The following is an 18,931-nucleotide window of genomic DNA, read 5'->3' on the forward strand; positions in this document are numbered from 1 at the left end:
CTTTCATATATAGCGATATACATTTCTTGACTGCTGTGAAATCACAGCACAAGTCTGTTTGTTCTCAGATGCTGTTTGGAAAACAAAATAGAACAAAAGGAAAGAGAAATAAGGAAATAAGAAAATACCTTACAGTCCAGATTCCCTACCCTTAACAAACAAACAAACAAACCCTCACCAACCTATAAATTATTCTCCAGTTTGTAATTCTTGTTCCAGCTATTTTCCATTTAAACTGCTGTAGTCTAATGTAAGCCTCAGTGACTTCTTCTTCCAGAACTGTACTTTTGTACATAAAACTTTATGCCTTCTATACAGTTTCCATAGCTTATAGCTTCAACATCTGTGCCACTCTTCACAGAGGGGCCAGAGAAGCAACAGGAATTTTCTAAATGTGGTTTGTACTGCCTTGTTCCTATGAAGATTACATTTCTGGTCTTGAAAAGGACTTCTGAATCAATGCTACCCTGCTCTCTGCACTTTGGCATGATATACTTGACAAGGTCAGAGAGGTAAATAGAAATTTGAACATTTTTAGCACTTTCTTCCCCTTTAAACAGTAAACCTGTTCTAATGCCACTCTTTGTCTCTTTTTCCATGCCTTTATTCTCTTTCCATGCTTTTTCTTTGTATGCTTCCTTTTTTCTCCTGCATTTTGCTCCACCATAGCAGTAATTATTATCTTGAGAAATAACCCATCCCATGCTGCAATTAATATTGTCAGTTTTAGTAGCTGCAATCAGATTTTTTATCTTCCCTTTATAGTTAAAACCAGGGATTTAGGTAACTGAAAAGATAGATCATGCATTAAAAAAAAAACCCCAAAACAATCAAGTCCAAACCCAATGGAAAGAATTAATTTCCCTATTTTTCCTCTCCTGTGCAAAAGGGAAGCAACATGGTCTGCAGAACCTCTTTAAAAGTGAGTGGAAAGGCCAAGAAGATCAAATCTATTGTTTCCAGACACAGTGTAACTCCTCCACTATGAGGAAAACATTGGACCAAAATATGAAAAGGCAGTAGATTTTTTTACCCTTTTTTTTTTTTGTTATGACTCATTTTGGACATCTTGTAATTTTTCAATTTGATTTTGACAAATGACTGAAGAATGCACAATTATTCAGTGTTCTCCTTGTGGGAGAGTCAAAATGGCAGTTAGAAGCTGGAACAATTTGCAGAGGAAAAATTACACTAATGTTAATGACTCATTTTAGAAATGCACTATAAAAAGTCATAGACTATGACTTTTTTTTTTTTTTTTTTTTTTTTTTTTTTTTTTTTTTTGGCACAAACCTATAATGAACATTTAAATCCTAATCCAGAGACACAGAATTTGTCAGTATTTCCTATTGACTTTACCGAGGATTGAATCCACCCTACTGTACTGGCCTATTTTCACCTCTTTCTGCCATAAACAAGTTCAAACAGAGAGTTCATTGTCACTTTCTATTTGAGAAGCACAAAATTTATACCTAGGCTGCTGCTTTTTTTCCTTCCTGATGCTGGTTTTTAAAAGAGCCAAGTAAAGAAAGGAAAAAGAAATTTTCAAGGATATAAAGATACAAAAATGAGTCCTAGACCTGTTGGAATGAGTTCCAAAGGAGGGCCACAAAAATGATTACAGGGATGGAACACCTCTTCTATGAGGAAAGGATAAAAGAACTGGGGTTGTTCAACCTGGAGAAGAGAAGGTTCCAGGGAGACCTTAGAGCAGCCTTTCCGTACCTAAATGTGGCTTAGGTATGAAAACTGGAGAAAACTGGAGACAGAGACCTTTTACAATGGCATGTAGTGCTAGCTCGAGGGTTGCTGGCTCTAAATTGAATGAGGCTAGGTTTAGATTGGTGAGGCACAGGCAGAGATTGCTCAGAGAAATTCTGCATGTCTCACCCCCAGAACTGCTCAAGGTCAGGTTGAAAGGGGCTTTGAGAAAGCTGGTTTAGTGGAAGGTGGCCTTGGCACTGCCTGGGTTGGATCTAGGCGCTCTTTAAGGCTCCTTTCAACCGAAACCATTCCAGGAATTTATGATACATCTTCACTTGACTTTCTTTCCATTTCTCTGAGGCTTAGCGAGAAATCTTGTGACTGTTTTTACTGTTGCAACATGATTTGGATTTACTGCCTATGCATCACTGTCCTACGCATCCCTCTGCTGCCCAAGAAAACCACTTCCTTTCTGTCTGCCTCTCAAAGGTTATTGCAACACCCTGTCCCAGTCATCCTGGGGAACGTGGAGCTGGAGAACATCCTGACTATTTTCTTTGCAATATTTAAATACTGCAGATCATCCTCTCTCCTCACATAAGTAAATGCCCCCATATCTTCTCTGGTTCCATGGTAGCATGGGGAATACTATCACAGATGCTTTTTTCAACACCGTGTAGTTATTTTATTTCCTTTCTCATCATGGGTTTCCTATCTCGCAGACATCACACAGAACAACAGAAAGGCTTGCCACTGTAGAAGAAATCAGAGCATTAAATTACCTAAATTACCTAAATTCATTTAGGATGAATGCAAATGTAAGTCATAAACTAAGAGGAACAATATTCTGTTATTAGTGGGGGTTTTAAATAGTTATCTTTATACTATTTAACATTTTAGCTCTGTTTTTTCTTTTCAGATTTGTAAAAGTAAATAAATGCATTCATAGAGAGGGACAAATAATAAGCTCAGTCGTTTCCTTTTCTATTTTTCAAAAAATGTAACAGGATAGGATACTTTGCATTTTTATTTTATGGTATTTTAAATCCATTCATTGAATGACAAAACTTCTGAAATATATACTTAGAAATAAGTTGTGCTAAAATGCAAATCTCTCAGTGGTAAAGGATGACTGTATGCAATCTCTCAAAATATCATAAAGCACAGAAAACAATTCATCTTGCCTTCTATAATGCATCTTAAATGTTTAAATCCTACTTTGCCTTGTGCTCTGGATGATGTTGGAAACTGAACTTCACCCTCGTGGGTCTCTCAAACAACGAGGTATGCATGTGACTAAAAGTCACTTTTACTTCTCAGATCAACTAATGCATTAAATGAAGCTGGTTAGCCCCAAGGCCTAATTTTTTAATACACATTGCTGTCACTGCTTAAATACATCAGAATTTAAGGCATTTCTAGAGCTGGACACTCATTAAAAAGGTGAAATCCGCTTAAAGTTTTTCCAAAACTCAGCAAAACTTTCAAATTTCTATTTTTAAATTTTTTTTTCTTAGTCAAGTAGGCTAGATTTTGTTGTGGTTAATGGACTCTAATCAAACTGGATATACAGTATAAGATTTTACCTCAGCTCTTCTGAAACTATTCCTGTCCTGGCCTCTGTAAGAAATGTATTACTTAAAGATCAAATGATACTCTCAAATTCAAACAACATAATCTGAAGCTCAGCTCAAATTTTCAGAGGAGACATATCTATATTTGACATAGAGAGCTTGTATTAAATTCTAGTCTCAGTGTGGACTGTGTTGAATCAACACAATGCATACGGTGTATATATTTTTTTTCGCTTATCTTCTATTTATCTTTTACAGTCTGTAGTTTCCCCAGATTGAACTGGTCCAACACTGAGTAAAATGACTAAGAATATTTTTTGTTGCTGTATCAGCTATCATGTTTTAGTTACTTCAGACTTATCAGTCTATATTACTGATATATTGTCCAATATTACTGATAGTTCTACACAGCTGTTGCTCTTGTACAGACATTGCGGATATTTTAGGTGTTGTGAAGCTAGCTGCTGTCTGACTGTTGATGAAGTCATAATATGGGATCAAGGAGCTCAGTGTGAACAAACCCATTAAATGCTCACCTTGCTTTTTGTCCGAGCTCTGTGCAAGGCTGTGCTGACACGAACACTGACACTGCCCAGGGTAAACACAGAGAGCATTTGTTTGCATTGACGACATCACCACAAAACCTTTTACGAGACTGTGTAATTCTCAAGTGGCTTGTAAACAAGTGCAGTTTAAACAGGAATATGCAGTTTAAGCTTACTCTGGCAAGATACGAAGGAACTTGAGTAGTGTAATTTGCTTTTATGGTAGATGATATAGCGGCACTGTAATTTCAACTTTACTAATCTTGCTGTAGAAATAAAGCCTACACTTTAAAAATTTTTTTTAAACATAAGTACTGGATTTAAATGTATTGTCTGTTGTTCTCAAAAAAAATGTTTGAAATAAAACTGTACTATACTCTGTGTGTGAGGACAAAACAATTGAAGAACAAATTAAAGCTAATACCATGCTGCTAAGGTAGACAGAGGTAAGGAAATGCAAACAAAAAACCCAAAAATATCCATCAAAAACATACAGAAAATCTGAAAGTTTCTCATCAGCTGTTTTATATGTTCTTCTCACCCTTAGCAGGATTCCTGTTTGATTATTCTTGAAATTAATTCTGGTATCTTTCCTGTTAAATGTATCACATTTATATATGGTTATATGGTAGCACCAGATGGAAATGCTAAAACCAAATGAAAGAACTACAGGAGACATTTCAAACTGACAGCGTTAATTATATGCTGAAAAAGTTTTAGCTTTCCAGGAGAAAGCAATTTCCAACTTCCAAAACCTTGCTATTATTTCCATGAAAAAAAATCCAAGGTAAATAAAATAAAAAACTTAAAAGTTTCAGTGTACTGCTTTCGAATAATATTATCTACAATTTTAAGACAGACAGTCCATTAAATAGAAAAAAGATTATTTTACATAAAGCGAGAGGGTACAAAAGCACAGCTTTTGTAATTTTGGTAATATTGCAGTTCTACAAACATATTGCATAGTATGTGTAAGAAAATAGTTCCCGTGTTTTTAAATATATTTCTATACATAAGAAAACCATTAACATGAAGGTTACAAAGCAAAAATGGTTAGCAGACCTTTACTGAGTAGTGTTTGAAACAATAAGACACTCAGATTTTCATGTTCATTACAATGAATCAGCTGATAATTCCATAGCTTGAAGTTTGTGGGGTTTTAATTTTTTTTTTAATTTAGTAATTATTTGGAAGCTAAAAACAAAGCAAAGCAAATAAACAAATAACCCCCCCCCACCCCCCCAAACATACGTTGTGTTAGCAACCAAATATCTTAAACATCCTTCATTAAATCCTTCTAGACTTTCATGGCTGTATCTTCCAGACTTAACAACCCTCTGCATCTAAAATGGTTGAAAGCGAATTCCTTTATCCAGTCAAGCCAATTTTGCAAGCAAACCAGTATAATAACTTCCCCTCAAAGAAGCAGTGTCTTGGCGTGTTTTCTTAGGAACACAAAAAGACCCTAATATGCATGAATAGTAAAGTAATTTCAAGACACTGACGAAGAATTTAAACCTTGGGTAAAAGTGAAAATCTACAGCTCAAAATGCTGCACAGATGTAAACTATGTTTCATTTCATGTTGTAATTACAACTTTTCTTCTTTTCATTCCAACAGAATTAGTAGAAACAGCAGTGTCATAGTGTTGGATATAATAGAAGTGTCTGTCTTTGGTCTTAACCAATGGATGAACTGCAATACAAACCATACAGCTAACAGTGCTCAGAGAGGTTGGCTGATGCTTTTATTGTTCTCTTTTTTTTTTTTTTTCCAAATAAGAAAGAGACAGTATCCTATAACATGACACAAATATTTTTTACAGGAGAGAAATCTATCATGTATATTAAATACGTGTAGCCAAAAAGGTCTTTGCAGATATCTAATTGCTATCATAAGGATGCCATCCTAATTTTTTTATTATGGTTAATGCATTGAAATCACTTTTCCAATACTCCCTGAAATCGTGTAGGCTAGAAATACTTTTTGAAATAAAAAGTGTTTTCCTCCCTTTTTACAGTTTTCAATGGATTTAAAGTAAAACATCAATATTTTTAAAACAGAATATTATGAGAACTTGCTATTCCATCCCATAGGTTGTTGAAGCTCTTAAATATATTCTACTTCATATTGATGGGACTCCAATAATGAATATCCTGACAGTGCAGAGCTACGCGAATTTACTGGTTTGCTTTTTAGGAGTTTGTGTGTACTTTCCACATATGTCTTCTGAGTTTTTTCATACAAGGTGGCAAATTATTTCAGTCTTGCTGTTAAAATTAATCTAGTAAAAAAATATTTTTTTTTCTACTTGCCCATTTGCAACCAAGTTGGTGTGAAATTTATTAAGTTTGGGTCCTTCCATCCAGTGAACAGAGACATTTTTTAAGTGAACAGGTAAATAATCTCAGAAGGTGAAGAACAAACAAATAAGAGTTTTTCAGTGGAAAATTCATGACAAAGTATTTGCAAGTCATCTTGCAGGTTGTTTGAGGAGAAAAAAAGCTCCTTATCTCTTTTCTTATTACTTGTGTGCAATTTATAGGAAACCACATTTTAATTCACCAAAGAGATTAGTCACTATATTTGTTCATCTTTTAAGCAACACGTGTATTTAGGTGTGCACAAATAATGAATAGATAATGATAATAGATAGATAATGATAGATGTGTCCTCATACATATCTTCATACTTTTCCTCTTGAAATTCATTACTGTCACTCCACTATTCTATTACTTGTGTGCATAAGAAAAAGACATCTATATCCCTATAGTTATAAGGGTGCATTGCATGGCTGCACTTTCTAATGTTTTATTGTCATTTTCTTTGTCATCTGTATCTCTTTTTGTCTCTTTTGCTATCTTCATAATTCTCATGTTCTAATACATTTTCTTGCAATATTTTCTAGTATATTTTCTTTCAAAGAAGACAAATCTCAAATAGATAACAAGTCAGGTATTAACAGCCTTCTTTTGAAGACAGAAAATAATAAATTTTAAATCTTCATTTAACTGTTAAAACCAGCAGATACAGAATTATTTCTATGTGGTAAAATTCACACCTCTGAAGAGGGCCAATTGTAAGGCAAGCACCAGTCAAGCCATTGACATGTCTTGTGCTGGTCTTCTGCATAGGAGTGAATTTCACCTGAATTGAAAATAAAGTCAGCCTTATTAGGTGTTAATTAGACATCAAGGGAATCATCATACTAGTTTCCTCATATCATTTCTTTTCTCTGGGGAAAAAAAAAAAAAAAGTGTAGAAATACCCACCTTGTACCATCTCCCCTGGCTTTAGAATTATTTTGCAAAACTCTCATTTCATTGGTGATCTTTGATTCAGAAGCCTCTAAAAATACATGCTAGGTGATGTAATTTAAAGAATAGAATTAAAAAGCACACTTACCTCACACAATCAAGCCATCTTCCACATTAGGAAACATTTTTATATTGTTTTACTTTCCTGGGTTCTGCAAGTTCAAGATACTCTTGTTAATCAATATTGTGATAAATTTACCAGCAGCATACCAATGCATCTTTTATAAGATTTCAATTACCAATCAAGCCAAATAAGTAAGAACATTGATACAAGAAAGAAATCCCACAAGAAACTTGTGAAAAAAGAGTCAGTAGTGAGATCTCAGTGCAAATGTGGCTGCATAATTTAAACACAGACCTGGTAAAGTCAACGTAATATCAAGGTACTTTTTAATACTGAATGTCATTTAATATGTGGTTTTATATATACTACTGTTACTGTGAAACCTCAGCAGCAGATAGTAAAAAAGAGAATAATAAATGTGAATGTCATACAAGTTGTTAGTGCACAGCTTCTCAGCATCACACGTTACATTACTACCAATGTTTGTTCTGTGTTCAAGTGGCAGCAGTTAGACATAGTCAGAAAATGGGCAAGATGTACCTTTGAAGATTTCTCTTTTGGTTTTGGATTTGTCAATTTTAAGAACCTTGTGAAGATCAATACACTGATAAACAAACATACCATCAGAATTTCCTTCTTTACCCTGGTCTTTTGCAGAAACTGCATGTTCTACTTAAAGTAATCACTTCACATGCAATGGCCATGAAATTATTATATAAGGTCATTCAGATCTGACAAAAAAGAGCATGTCTTTTTAACTTTTAAAGCAAGATTGCTGAGCACTTCCAAAATTTACCTAGTGTACAAAACCCTAGACTTAGTAGACAAATAGTAACAACAAATTTTTAAAGAAACCAAACTCAGGGAAGAATTCTGTCTCTTTTTGTATTAAAAACCATTTACTGAATTTGTTTAGTAAAGCAAGCATCACACAATGCTTTAAATTTTAAAATCCAGGGATAAAAGTTTACATCCAAAAACATGAATGGAAAATTGTGCTTTCAGACAGTAAAGTTATATATCATACAGGGGGAACCAATTCGTCTCACCATCAGATTCTGGGTAAATTCATGTACACACTCTCTCTCTCTAAACATATATTTATGTGCAGTTCATATCCAGGTCCTGCAAAAATCTAAAACTATGTGCTTCACTTCAAGTAGCAAAGGCACCTGTGTTATTGTCCCTTTTGGAAAATAAGGTGATCTTATGTTCTAGGTTTCCTGATGAAGAGTACACTGATATCTAGATATCTCTCTCCCATCTCTGTGTTGAGTGGCAGCCCAAACCACAGGAGAAGGCAACGCTGAACTCCCGCTGACAGTGGAAGGAGTTGCTCCGCAGGCCATTTGAAGCGTTGAACTTGTCACGAGGGAAACCAAACTGAACTGTGAAGCAGAGGGATAGTAACGAAAGGCTATTCTGGTGTGAGGATAAAACGGAGTCATTCTAGTTCCACAAGCAGATGTTGCTACTGGATTGACATGTGGAGCCTGCTCCTGCAGGAGACAGGTAAAGTTTACCATTGGGACAGGCGCAGAGCTCATAAATAGTCTGTCGAGGAGCTGAAGAGCTGGGTGAGGAGGAGGAGGAGGAGAAGGAGGAGGAGGATGAGGATGAAAAGGACCCCATTGGTAGATTTCCTAGGCGGATTGTATCTGCATTTAAAAATATCTAAAAGAAGGATAGAAAAAGAGAAATACATAAATTGCTTTCAGCACTGAGACAGATTTTGAAGAATTGCTTTGAGGCAGCTGTGATTTTTTTAGAAATATATTTAAAATTTTAGAAATATTTTACTAGAAGTATTATAAAGATATATTAGAAATTACTCTTTTTAGAAATAAAAAGCTGTCAGCATTTATTGTTTCTCATCTCTCTGTAGTCGTTTCTGCATTAATAGTCATTATGACAATGTATGCAATTACTTCACCGACACGCTTATTCAGGTACAAACATTATTATACAAAAACATTTAGACAATATTTTTGAATAGGTTGAATTTTCACTTGTACATTTTATGATTAACATTTATTCATTTATAGCAGCAGCATATACTTGCTCTGGCAAAATTTGTATTTTAATAAGTATGATGTGATAGTAAAGCACATTCCCCAGTGTGTTCCTGTAAGCAGTTGAAAATACGTGATGAACTGTGCTAAATTGTAAGAGCTTAACAATAGCTACATTCAGAGAATAATTAAATGAGGTTACAAAGACATAGGCACAAAATAAAGAGCTTCTTTGACCTAAATTAAGAGGAGTAAAGATTTCAGGTTAAAGTCTTATTAAGAAGGTCATCAAGATATTCCCATTTGTTTTTGAACAATGAATATGATTAAAAAATATGGGGTTTTTTTAATCTGTCATTGGAAATAACATAAGTCAGTATGAAACTGTAGATACCAGTAACATTCATGAATCTTTGTTGAATTCTCCAATACCTACACTTACATTTGCAGAAAACTACATGTCTTCTACTGGCACAAACAGATGAGTGTCCAGCTGCTCAGAATTTGTTTTTTATTTATGGAAAAAGTAAATAAGAGCTGAAGTAAGACCATTCATTATTTCAGAAGCAGACTAAGAACTTCTAGAAGATAGGAAACAAATCAAAATGGCTTTAAGCTCTGGAGGTGATACTATGAAGCTTAGGAAAAGACAAGTTCCTTAAATACTTGCTAGTGTTTTTTATATGATATCTAAAATCAACAAAACCAACTTGACATCATTATATCACAGTGTTCACGGTAAATGTGAAGAACCTGAAGAAATATGGAATGCATTGACTTTTTTTTTTTTCTGCACGAGACAAGTATTATTTTATAATGAAATAAGTGATATATGGCAGCAAAGCAGTGCAGAACCACTACTGAACTTCTGCTGTAGAGAAGTCAGGAATAGTAGGCAGGAGAAAAAAAAATGTGTCTTGATAAAATTCTATGCAGGGATTGATGCATATTCATGTTTCCATCCACAACAGATGCATTGTAAATGACTGGAATTATTGAAGATAATGTAGTGTGAAAGTAGCCCCAAATACTACAACTTCCCGTCACTGTAAGTTTTCCAGCTCCCACAGTCATATAATGTCATGTAGGAAATACTAAAAGGGACAGAAAGGGAGAACCTGAGAAGCAAAGGTGCCATCTGCATGTCACAATGCCTGCTTTTATTCACATCATGACTGATGGAGGAAGTGATCACAAAAATAAAATGCAGAAAATTATTATCTTTGTTCTGTAACTTACATAACAAAAGAATGATGTATTTAGACACAAATACACACAATGTTGCTTGGAAAGTCCAGTATTACAGGCCTGAGACAATTAGTAGTCATAGCCCCTACAGAAATAGCTTTTATGTGAGAAATGTGGATGGTGTTTGGAACAATTTAATGACGTTCTGCTAGAATTGCAACTGAAAAAAAAACAATTACACATGTTAAAATATTCAGGTCAGCTAAGAGTAAATGTGAAAGTTACTATGGCAAATATAAAACAAAAAATAAGAGAAGGGGGAAAAAGAGTTTAATAACAAACTAGACACTAGGAACTGGTAAAATGTAGGAAGGAAACAAAGGACATAATAATGAATGGAGTGAAAAGCAATTAGAAGTATTCTTTCACTTCTCATATAAAGAAAAAAACAAAGGGTAACAGGTCCATTATTAAAGTAGCAACAATAGAGTTATCATTAGCATCGCATAGAAATCCAGTAGCATTTAACAATGCAAGGTCTATGTAAGTATAAGTGTATCTTTTGTACTAAGTAATGCTCAGCATAGTTCTGTACTAGGAGCAAGATCAAAAATTGATGTCGGAACATGACTGTGATAAAATACTTTCAATTTCAACAGTAACTCAGTAGGATATTAAACTGGAGTCAGTAATGTCATATACTTTTAATCAGAAGTTCTTGATAACTTTTAACAAATATAGCTAAAAAATATATATATCTGAGCGCTTTTTGGACTTTTAATACTGACTTTCAATAAGCCTTGTGTCATTGTTTAACCCCAGCCAGCAGCCATGTGCCACACAGCGGCCCACTCACTCCCACCAGAAAGATCAGGAAAAGGATTGGAAGAGTAGAAGGCGGAAAATCTCACGGGTTGAGATAAAAAACATTTAATAGTGAAAGCTGTGCACACACGCAAAGCAAACTACAGAATGAATTCACTTTTTCCCATGGGCAAGCAGGTGTTCAGCCACCTCCAGGAGAGCAGGGCCACATCACACATGACAGTGACTTGGGAAGACAAACACCAGCACTCCAAAGGCCCTTCCTCTTATTCCTTCTTCCCCCAGGGGCTTTAAATAGTGAGCCTGATGCAAGAGTATGAAATGTCCTTTGGGTCATTTGAGGTCACGTGCCCTGACTGTGTCACCTTCCAGCTTCCCATGCACCCCGAGTCCCCTGCCCAGCATGGCAGTATGAAAAACAGAAAAGTCCTTGGCTCTGTGAAAACCCTGCTCAGCAATAATAAAAACATCCCTGTATTATCAACCCTGTTTTCAGCACAAATCCAAACCACAGGCCCATACCAGTCACCAGCACACCTTGATATAATTGGAATACCAAAGAAGAAAAGAAAAAGACTATTTCTATGGAAGCTGGAGGCATTAGAATATTATATATGCAATAATAGAAAGCACTTCAATATAGAAGATACATGTAAGGCAATCCAACAAAATACAAGATGAGCTCTTTATACTTTTGGCAGGTTGTGTGACTGGCCATTTTAACAGCTTAGCTGCAGTCATGATGGGGAAGGACGGCAAGAAATCTGTAAAACAAAATTATATGGGTTCTAAAAGACATTTTTCGATTCAAACAAGAATTAACTCAAAAAGTCAGAGGGTCTATGTGCCAGACATCTGGCTGGAGTTAAATCTCTTGAACTTTATTATATTATTTGCTGTGAGCTCAATAATTTTTCTGTTTGTTTGCGTCAGGACAGTTACGCTTCTACAATCTATCATTGCAGGTGTTCTGCAGTGTACTGCTCCAAGATTTTAATCCAGAGCACCTTACTCTGATGTGCATTACAACACAATGTAGCTCAGTTATTTTGCTCATTAAATGAAATGATCTTTATAAGCATAACTGTGTAGGCTTTTCCACTGGTACTTTCAAACTTCACACTGTGATGTACAACAATCCAGGTTTATCTGGTACCATAATCCTGAATGGTAGCTCTTGAGCCCTGTCCTAGCATGCATCCCAGAACATCTGGTGAGCAATGTGGATACTAGGGTATGGTGTCTGAGAAAAATTGAACTGGCTTCTTAAAAGGGTGATATCTGCTGCAGTGAGTCCAACTTAATCAAATCCCTATAGCTACACCCTGGTGAAGCCTGCGATGAAGAGGATTAATAAAGATGGTTTAAAGTCAGTATTAAAATCTACCTTGTACATATGCTGTCAATGTTATAAATGAAAGATGAAGTTTAGAGATCCAATATTGCTATTTTTAGTTAAGCAGGAATCCAAATATACCACCAGAGTATCCCAACATATTAGGAATTTCAGTGTACATATTGGAGGATATATGTTTCCTCTCCTCTAATCTGCTAAAAACTGAAATTCATGTCCTCCAACAGCAGCAAAACTTAAACTACTTACTGTTTTATGCCTGATGTTGTCAGGTTTTTAAAGAGAAGGGAAGAAGTGGCAAGACAAAATAATTAAACAGTATGATGTTTCTAGGGAACACAGTTGCTAGATGACAGTAGCTACTGGAAGTGCCTGTGTACATGGTCTCTCTCTAATCTGTTTTGCTGTGAGAGGTATGAGATAAGCCATTTAATACCTCACAGACAGCAAGGAAATGTAGGCCAGTCATATCCTTTCTGAGAGTCTCACTCCTCAGCAGATAAATAGGCACAAATAAAACCAACGCCTTCATTCATCCTGGAAACACTGTAGGAGATTGACAGATTGCAAGATAGAAAAGGCAGCAGCTACTCTGAGAAATGTTATTTCATGGAGAGCAAAATGCTGAGCAGCATCATTCTCTCTAAATGCTTAAGTTTAGAAATTCCAGATCACTCTGTCGCGTGCATCTTAGCACAGAGAAAAATACATTAGTTCCGTAATTTAAAAGTAGATCTGATTTCTGACTGATTAAGGTATAAAACTGATTCATCCTGTAGTGTATGTGATAGGAATGGAAAAATGGTACTCTTTTTATATACACTTTTTGCTAACGAAGATCTGCCATTCACCTGCTCATCATACTGTATTGTTAATCTGAACATTGAGAGGGACAGGGAAAGGAAGGCAAGCTAGAAAATATAGATTATCTATAAAACAAAGAACTAAATTGAAAGAGCAAACTTTCGGTGGGAAATACGTAGGCATGAGTTAAAAAATCAAGTACTCGTACAAGCCCTTTAATACAGAGATGCAAACCTGTCATGTTTCTCCAACGGGTCTTAGTCAAGACAGCAAATAACAGTTTAAGTTGATGCATCCAAATTAAAAACTTAGAATTTATAGACAACGAAGAATTGTCTGTATCCATGTACTCTTTGAATAAAAAGGCAATTCTCTAGAACTGCAAAGGCATATTTCAGGTCTAATGTAGATAAGAAATGCCAGGAAACTGGAGGAAATGTGAAAGAAAAGAAGAAAATCTGATAGGTGGGTGCTAATCAACCAGCATGAGAAGACACTGTAGTGATGTCTCATTAAATAAACCTTTTGGATTCCCTTAAATATTAAATTATTCTGAATTACAGGAATGCAAGGTTTTTTCTTAGTCTTTTTGCTATTCTGCAAAGGCTATCAGAAGCATCCCACAAAGAGGATTATACAGATTAGGTCACTAGATTCAACTATATAATTTTCATATGCTGATGTGTTTCAATATTGAAGGTTAAGATGAACTACGGTGAAATTGAAGTACTTTAGTTTGCATGGACCATTTATTCTAACACTTATCTGTGGCTTTCATTGAATCTAAATGATAGTTCTGAAAAAAGGAACAAAAAGTCATAATATGAAATTAAAATATTAACTTGATAGCATATACAGGAAAACTTAAGCATAGGGTGGCACAATATCTGGAACCATATTGGTCATAATGATCAACAGTTTTGAGGAACAATTAAACAGTGAAATTAATGTAATGACTGAGATGAAACCGAATATACTAAATTTTCAGAGAAGACCAAAATATCTAGTAAAAACTGTGTATTGACAATGTATTCTCTACAGTACTAAGATCAATTAACCCCAAGGCAAATGAGACCTTCAAGCCTAAGGGTGGCCTGGTGTGGTGATTGTTCCCTTTCTAAAGATAATATTTAGTGCACCTGAGCAGAGTCGCTCTGGCAGTATTGCTCCCATTCCCATCTCCATGTTATGACTGCAACTACTGACAACTGAAAGGGATTTGAAAAATAACATATCTGTACATTAAAAATAACACTGTACATTAGTAAGTGTACAGTTCATTCTTGAATGGAAGAATTTATGTTTTGACTCATCAGTACCAAAGAGGTGTTTTTGAGAGTAAGTTTTAATTTTAAGTGCAAAATAATGTAAATGTTTTGGTACCTCTGAGTTATAACCCCAATACAATTATGGGTGCCTACTGAAGAAAAACACTTTCTGGTGTATTTATTCTTTCTGTTATGGAAATAATCTTCAGTCTTTGCAAATTCATTCAGTCTTGGACAGATGTGACCTCTCTGTGGTTTGTGTACACAACCTAGAAAAGAAAATGTACTTGGAATATTTGTGCTTAGTTTACAGAGTACAAAAACTCAATTACCATTGAAGTGATCATTAGACTAAAAGGTGACCCAAATTTTTTAAAAAATAATTATATAATAAATTATTCGTTGTCACTTTTACCTTTCGGATAAAATTCCTTATGGTGTGGATCTTGAAACTTTGGCCATGAAAAAAAGCATTTTGAATTTGGGTGCTGTCAGTTAAATTGTTTTGCTTTTGTAATTTTGTATTTTTTTATTTTAAACTGGTACAGAACACTGGTTTTTTTTCCTATAAATTAAAATAAATATTATTAACTAGTCTGAAAATGAAAGGTTTTTTTAAATAATATGGGTCTGATTTTAAGTATCTGTCAAAACATCCTGATAGTATTTTAATTGAAAAAGATACAGAAAAATTTCCCTTAATTTTCTCTAATCTCTTTCTTCACAGACAACAGTAAGAAGTCAACTGCTTAATGCCATAAAAAGGCTTTGAAAACAAAATGCATCACATGTATTAGATATTTTTGGTGAATAAAAAGTGGATCTTTGAGCTCTAGAGCCTGCCATTGCTAATTGTCTATTGAACTCAATTCATGCAAATGAACATTTGATTTTTTTGCATAAATTAAATCTCAGACAAACATAACTTGGTTGAATTGAACTAATCTATGAAACATTTTTGTCTTCAATCAACCATTCCTCCATAGTTATGGCAAACAGCATGTACAACAAGGTACAATTTCAGTATGTCTACTTGATTTAAAAAGTCCTGTTTCATTTTCATTTTGTGTTTCAGAACATAAAAACCATCCACAAAAATGCCACCAAATGTTTCAAAATGGTACTGGTTTTTGAGCTTACAAGTGAAGATTTCTGCAGGTTATTAAATATTAATAAATCTTAATTATTAATCCCTGTGTTAAATGCATCTCCCGGGTTTAGAAATGGATAGGATTCTAGATCAAATGTTGATACTATATGCATTTGTTATACTCTACAAAATAATATTGTCTGTGTGTTTCATTAAATGTGCTGTGCTAAAACAGTAAATATAAACTTGGCCTATTGTCTGCCATGCTGATTTTGAATAAACTTTGTCTGTTAAAAAAATATTGCTCATTTTTAATGCAACATTATTGCCATAATGAGGGATAAGTCTTATTATGCCAGAAACAACAAAATATACTCTACAAATGATGCTATGACAGAGTGTAATTTGACTGGGAAATACAAGGGCATAAAGAAGTAAATAGGAAAAAGGTCATAGACGAGGGGATTAATATGAATACATTTGTGAAAATGAAAAGCCTCTGTACATTCTTTCTCCTTTTATTGACTTCATCTTTGACAGTTAACAAGATGCAATGAAAGTGCAGAGCCTAACTTACTTAGAAACTCCTTGGAAAGACTCAGAGCAGCTGCTCAAGGTTCTTATTGAGCTGAGCCTACTGAGCCTTCTGCTTCAGAGACTGATGTAGCCAATACCCCAGGGTGCTGTGCAGCCCTTCAGAGAGGACTTGACAGGCTGGAGAGGAACATTCTGAAATTCAACAAAGGCAAAGGCAGGGTCCTGCACCTGGAGAGGAATATCCTCATGTACCAGCACAGGCTGGGGGTGACTCTCTGGAAAGCAGCTCTGCAGAGAAGGACCTGGAAATCCTTGTGGACAGCAAGCTGTCCATGAGCCAGCAGAGTGTCCTTGTGACCAAGAACACCAATGGCATCCTGGCGTGCATCAGGAAGGGTATTGCCAGCAGGTTGAGGGAGGTGATCCTGCCCCTCTACTCAGCCCTGGTGAGGCCACATCAGGAGTGCTGTGTCCAGCTCTGAGCTCCACAGGACAAGACAGACATAGAACTCCTCGAGCAGGTCCAGTGGAGAGCAACAAAGATGAGTAAGGGATGGCAGCATGACTCTTATGAGGAAAGGCTGAGGAAGCTGGGCCTGTTCAGCCTCAAGAACAGACATCTGGGAGGGGACCTCATCAATATCTATGAGTATCTGCATGGAGGCCTCAGAGAATGGATTCAGGCTCTTTGTGGTACCAAGCAACAGGTCAAGAGGCAATGGGCAAAAACTCTCTCACAGAAAGCTCCCCCTAAACATGAGAAGGAGCTTCTTTACTGTGTGGGTGACTCAGCACTGGCACAGATTTCCCAGAAAAGTTCTGGATTCTCACTCATTGGAGATATTCAGGAACCATCTGGACAAAATCCTATGCTGTATGCTCTATAATGACCCTGCTTGAGCAGGGAAGCAGGACCAGATGACCCATTGTGGTCCTCTTCCAACCTGACCCTTTCTTTGATTCTGGATGGTCAAAATCTTTACAATTAGTTGTTAGGCAAATAAGTGGACACCGCCAAATAGACTTTTCAGCTTGCTAACTGTATAAAATTATGTGTTTCAGGTTCAATTTGAACATTTTTATGTCTAGTAAAATCAAGTACCTACAGAATTCAACATTGATTTGTACTTTTGCATTTTCACATTTTTATGTGAAAAGGGAGTAGTGAGCTCGCGGTCATTGTGTTGAACTTCCAGACAAGATATGATCATTTTCTTCTTATGTGAACCAGTGGATTCAGCTGTAGCCTGGAGCTTCACATTTCACGTTCCTTGTAAATGATTGCTGCTTTAAACCATTGGTTATGGTTTATTTATAGACTAATACATAGTTCACAATTAAATACCAAGTGAAAATTGAATCAGAGGATTCTGCTGATGCCTCAACTCACAGGGGTACAGCTCAAGAGCTTTAGAAAGGGCAGCAGAATCTGAATCTAAATTACAGCCCCCAGTATTCAGTCTGGGATCACACATTATAATGCGTAATAGGGCTAAAAGGATTATTATAATACTGCAGTAAATAAAAGAATATATATCAAACAGAGGAATTCAGGATGCTTGCAGAGGCATTCAGTTTGTGATGTGGGAGGCTAAAGATTACACTGCATAGAAATAAAGCTAGAGGAAAAATATTTCATAAACACATTTATGTTCTTAAAAATATTTTGAAGTTATTCTTAAATAAAAGGAAAAATCTATGTTTTATAGTCAATAAATGCATAATGCTCTGTAGCATGGCTATAACTGGTTGATTCCAGGTGCCACATAGCTATTTCCTGTCATAATAGGGCAATAACTTTGCTAGAGAAAGAAAATACTAATTCACATCTCTTTGATGAGTTTTTGTAAAAGCTTTCAAACATTAAAAAATTAAATTTAGTTAACCAGAATATAAAAACCCCTGCATTTCATTCTAGTACAAATTGTCTTATCACGAAAATAGTACACCGATCCAATTCTCAAAGACAGCACTAATCTATTTGTGGAGGAAACCTGACTGACAAAGCATTCAATTCTTAGGCTAAAATGACGATTATTTTTAATGCAGATACTTTGTCATTTTAGAATGTGTTTTCTTAAAAATGAATAATAATAAAACCTTTAAACTTTTTTTTTTTTTAATACTGTCTGCTAGTCTGTGGTTTATCTGTTGGGCTGTAAGCAGGAAAAACAATCAATATTTTGTTGTGTAGATATTTAATCCTTCGGATGTTCACCCTGGTTCCTAACACCAGGCTGTAATTAGTCCAGCAATTCCCTAACACGGCCATAGCAACTTTGCACATCAGCTAATGCTGTTGTGCCTGTCATGTGCCTTCCAAAGTGTTTCTGCATTTTCTTCACACCCTCTCCAGTGGAAGAGATTAAACAGTGGACTATAAAGGCATTGGTCAGACTTCAGGATCGAATTTCTCTGTGGATTTAGGCTACAGTTCATTTCAGATCTTACTGAAATTGCAAGCATTCAAGACATTGTACTTTATCAGAGGTATATTTATTTAACAGATCATTGGGAAAGATTGGAGAAAGGTTGGTAATTTGTTTTCTGATAATTTTCTATCTAACATCTATGTAGGAAATCATAGATGTGCAAAGTCTTATCACAGACAAAATACTGATTTTTAATAAGAAGTTCAGAAAAGTCAGT

The 18,931-nt window shown here is 35.4% G+C and overlaps 1 protein-coding gene across 7 annotated transcripts in view; it reads right to left on the bottom strand.

The window, feature by feature from the left end:
- Positions 1 to 8,575: 8,575 nt before the first annotated feature.
- Positions 8,576 to 18,931, bottom strand: part of SGCZ (sarcoglycan zeta) — a 253,826-nt gene continuing 243,470 nt past the window's right edge. For 6 of the 7 annotated variants that reach the window (XM_066185802.1, XM_066185805.1, XM_066185801.1 and 3 more), the window contains one exon: positions 8,576 to 8,878. In XM_066185802.1, the coding sequence (XP_066041899.1) occupies positions 8,654 to 8,878 (225 nt within the window). In that variant the 3' untranslated portion in view covers positions 8,576 to 8,653. Of the gene's footprint in view, positions 8,879 to 14,852; positions 14,925 to 18,931 lie in introns of those variants that run through there. The other variant, XM_066185807.1, reaches the window with a different exon arrangement.

The sequence above is a fragment of the Chamaea fasciata genome, unplaced genomic scaffold (assembly GCF_029207755.1).
Source record: "Chamaea fasciata isolate MVZ Bird 193981 ecotype frontalis unplaced genomic scaffold, bChaFas1.0.hap1 SCAF_6, whole genome shotgun sequence".
Lineage (NCBI taxonomy): Eukaryota > Metazoa > Chordata > Aves > Passeriformes > Sylviidae > Chamaea > Chamaea fasciata.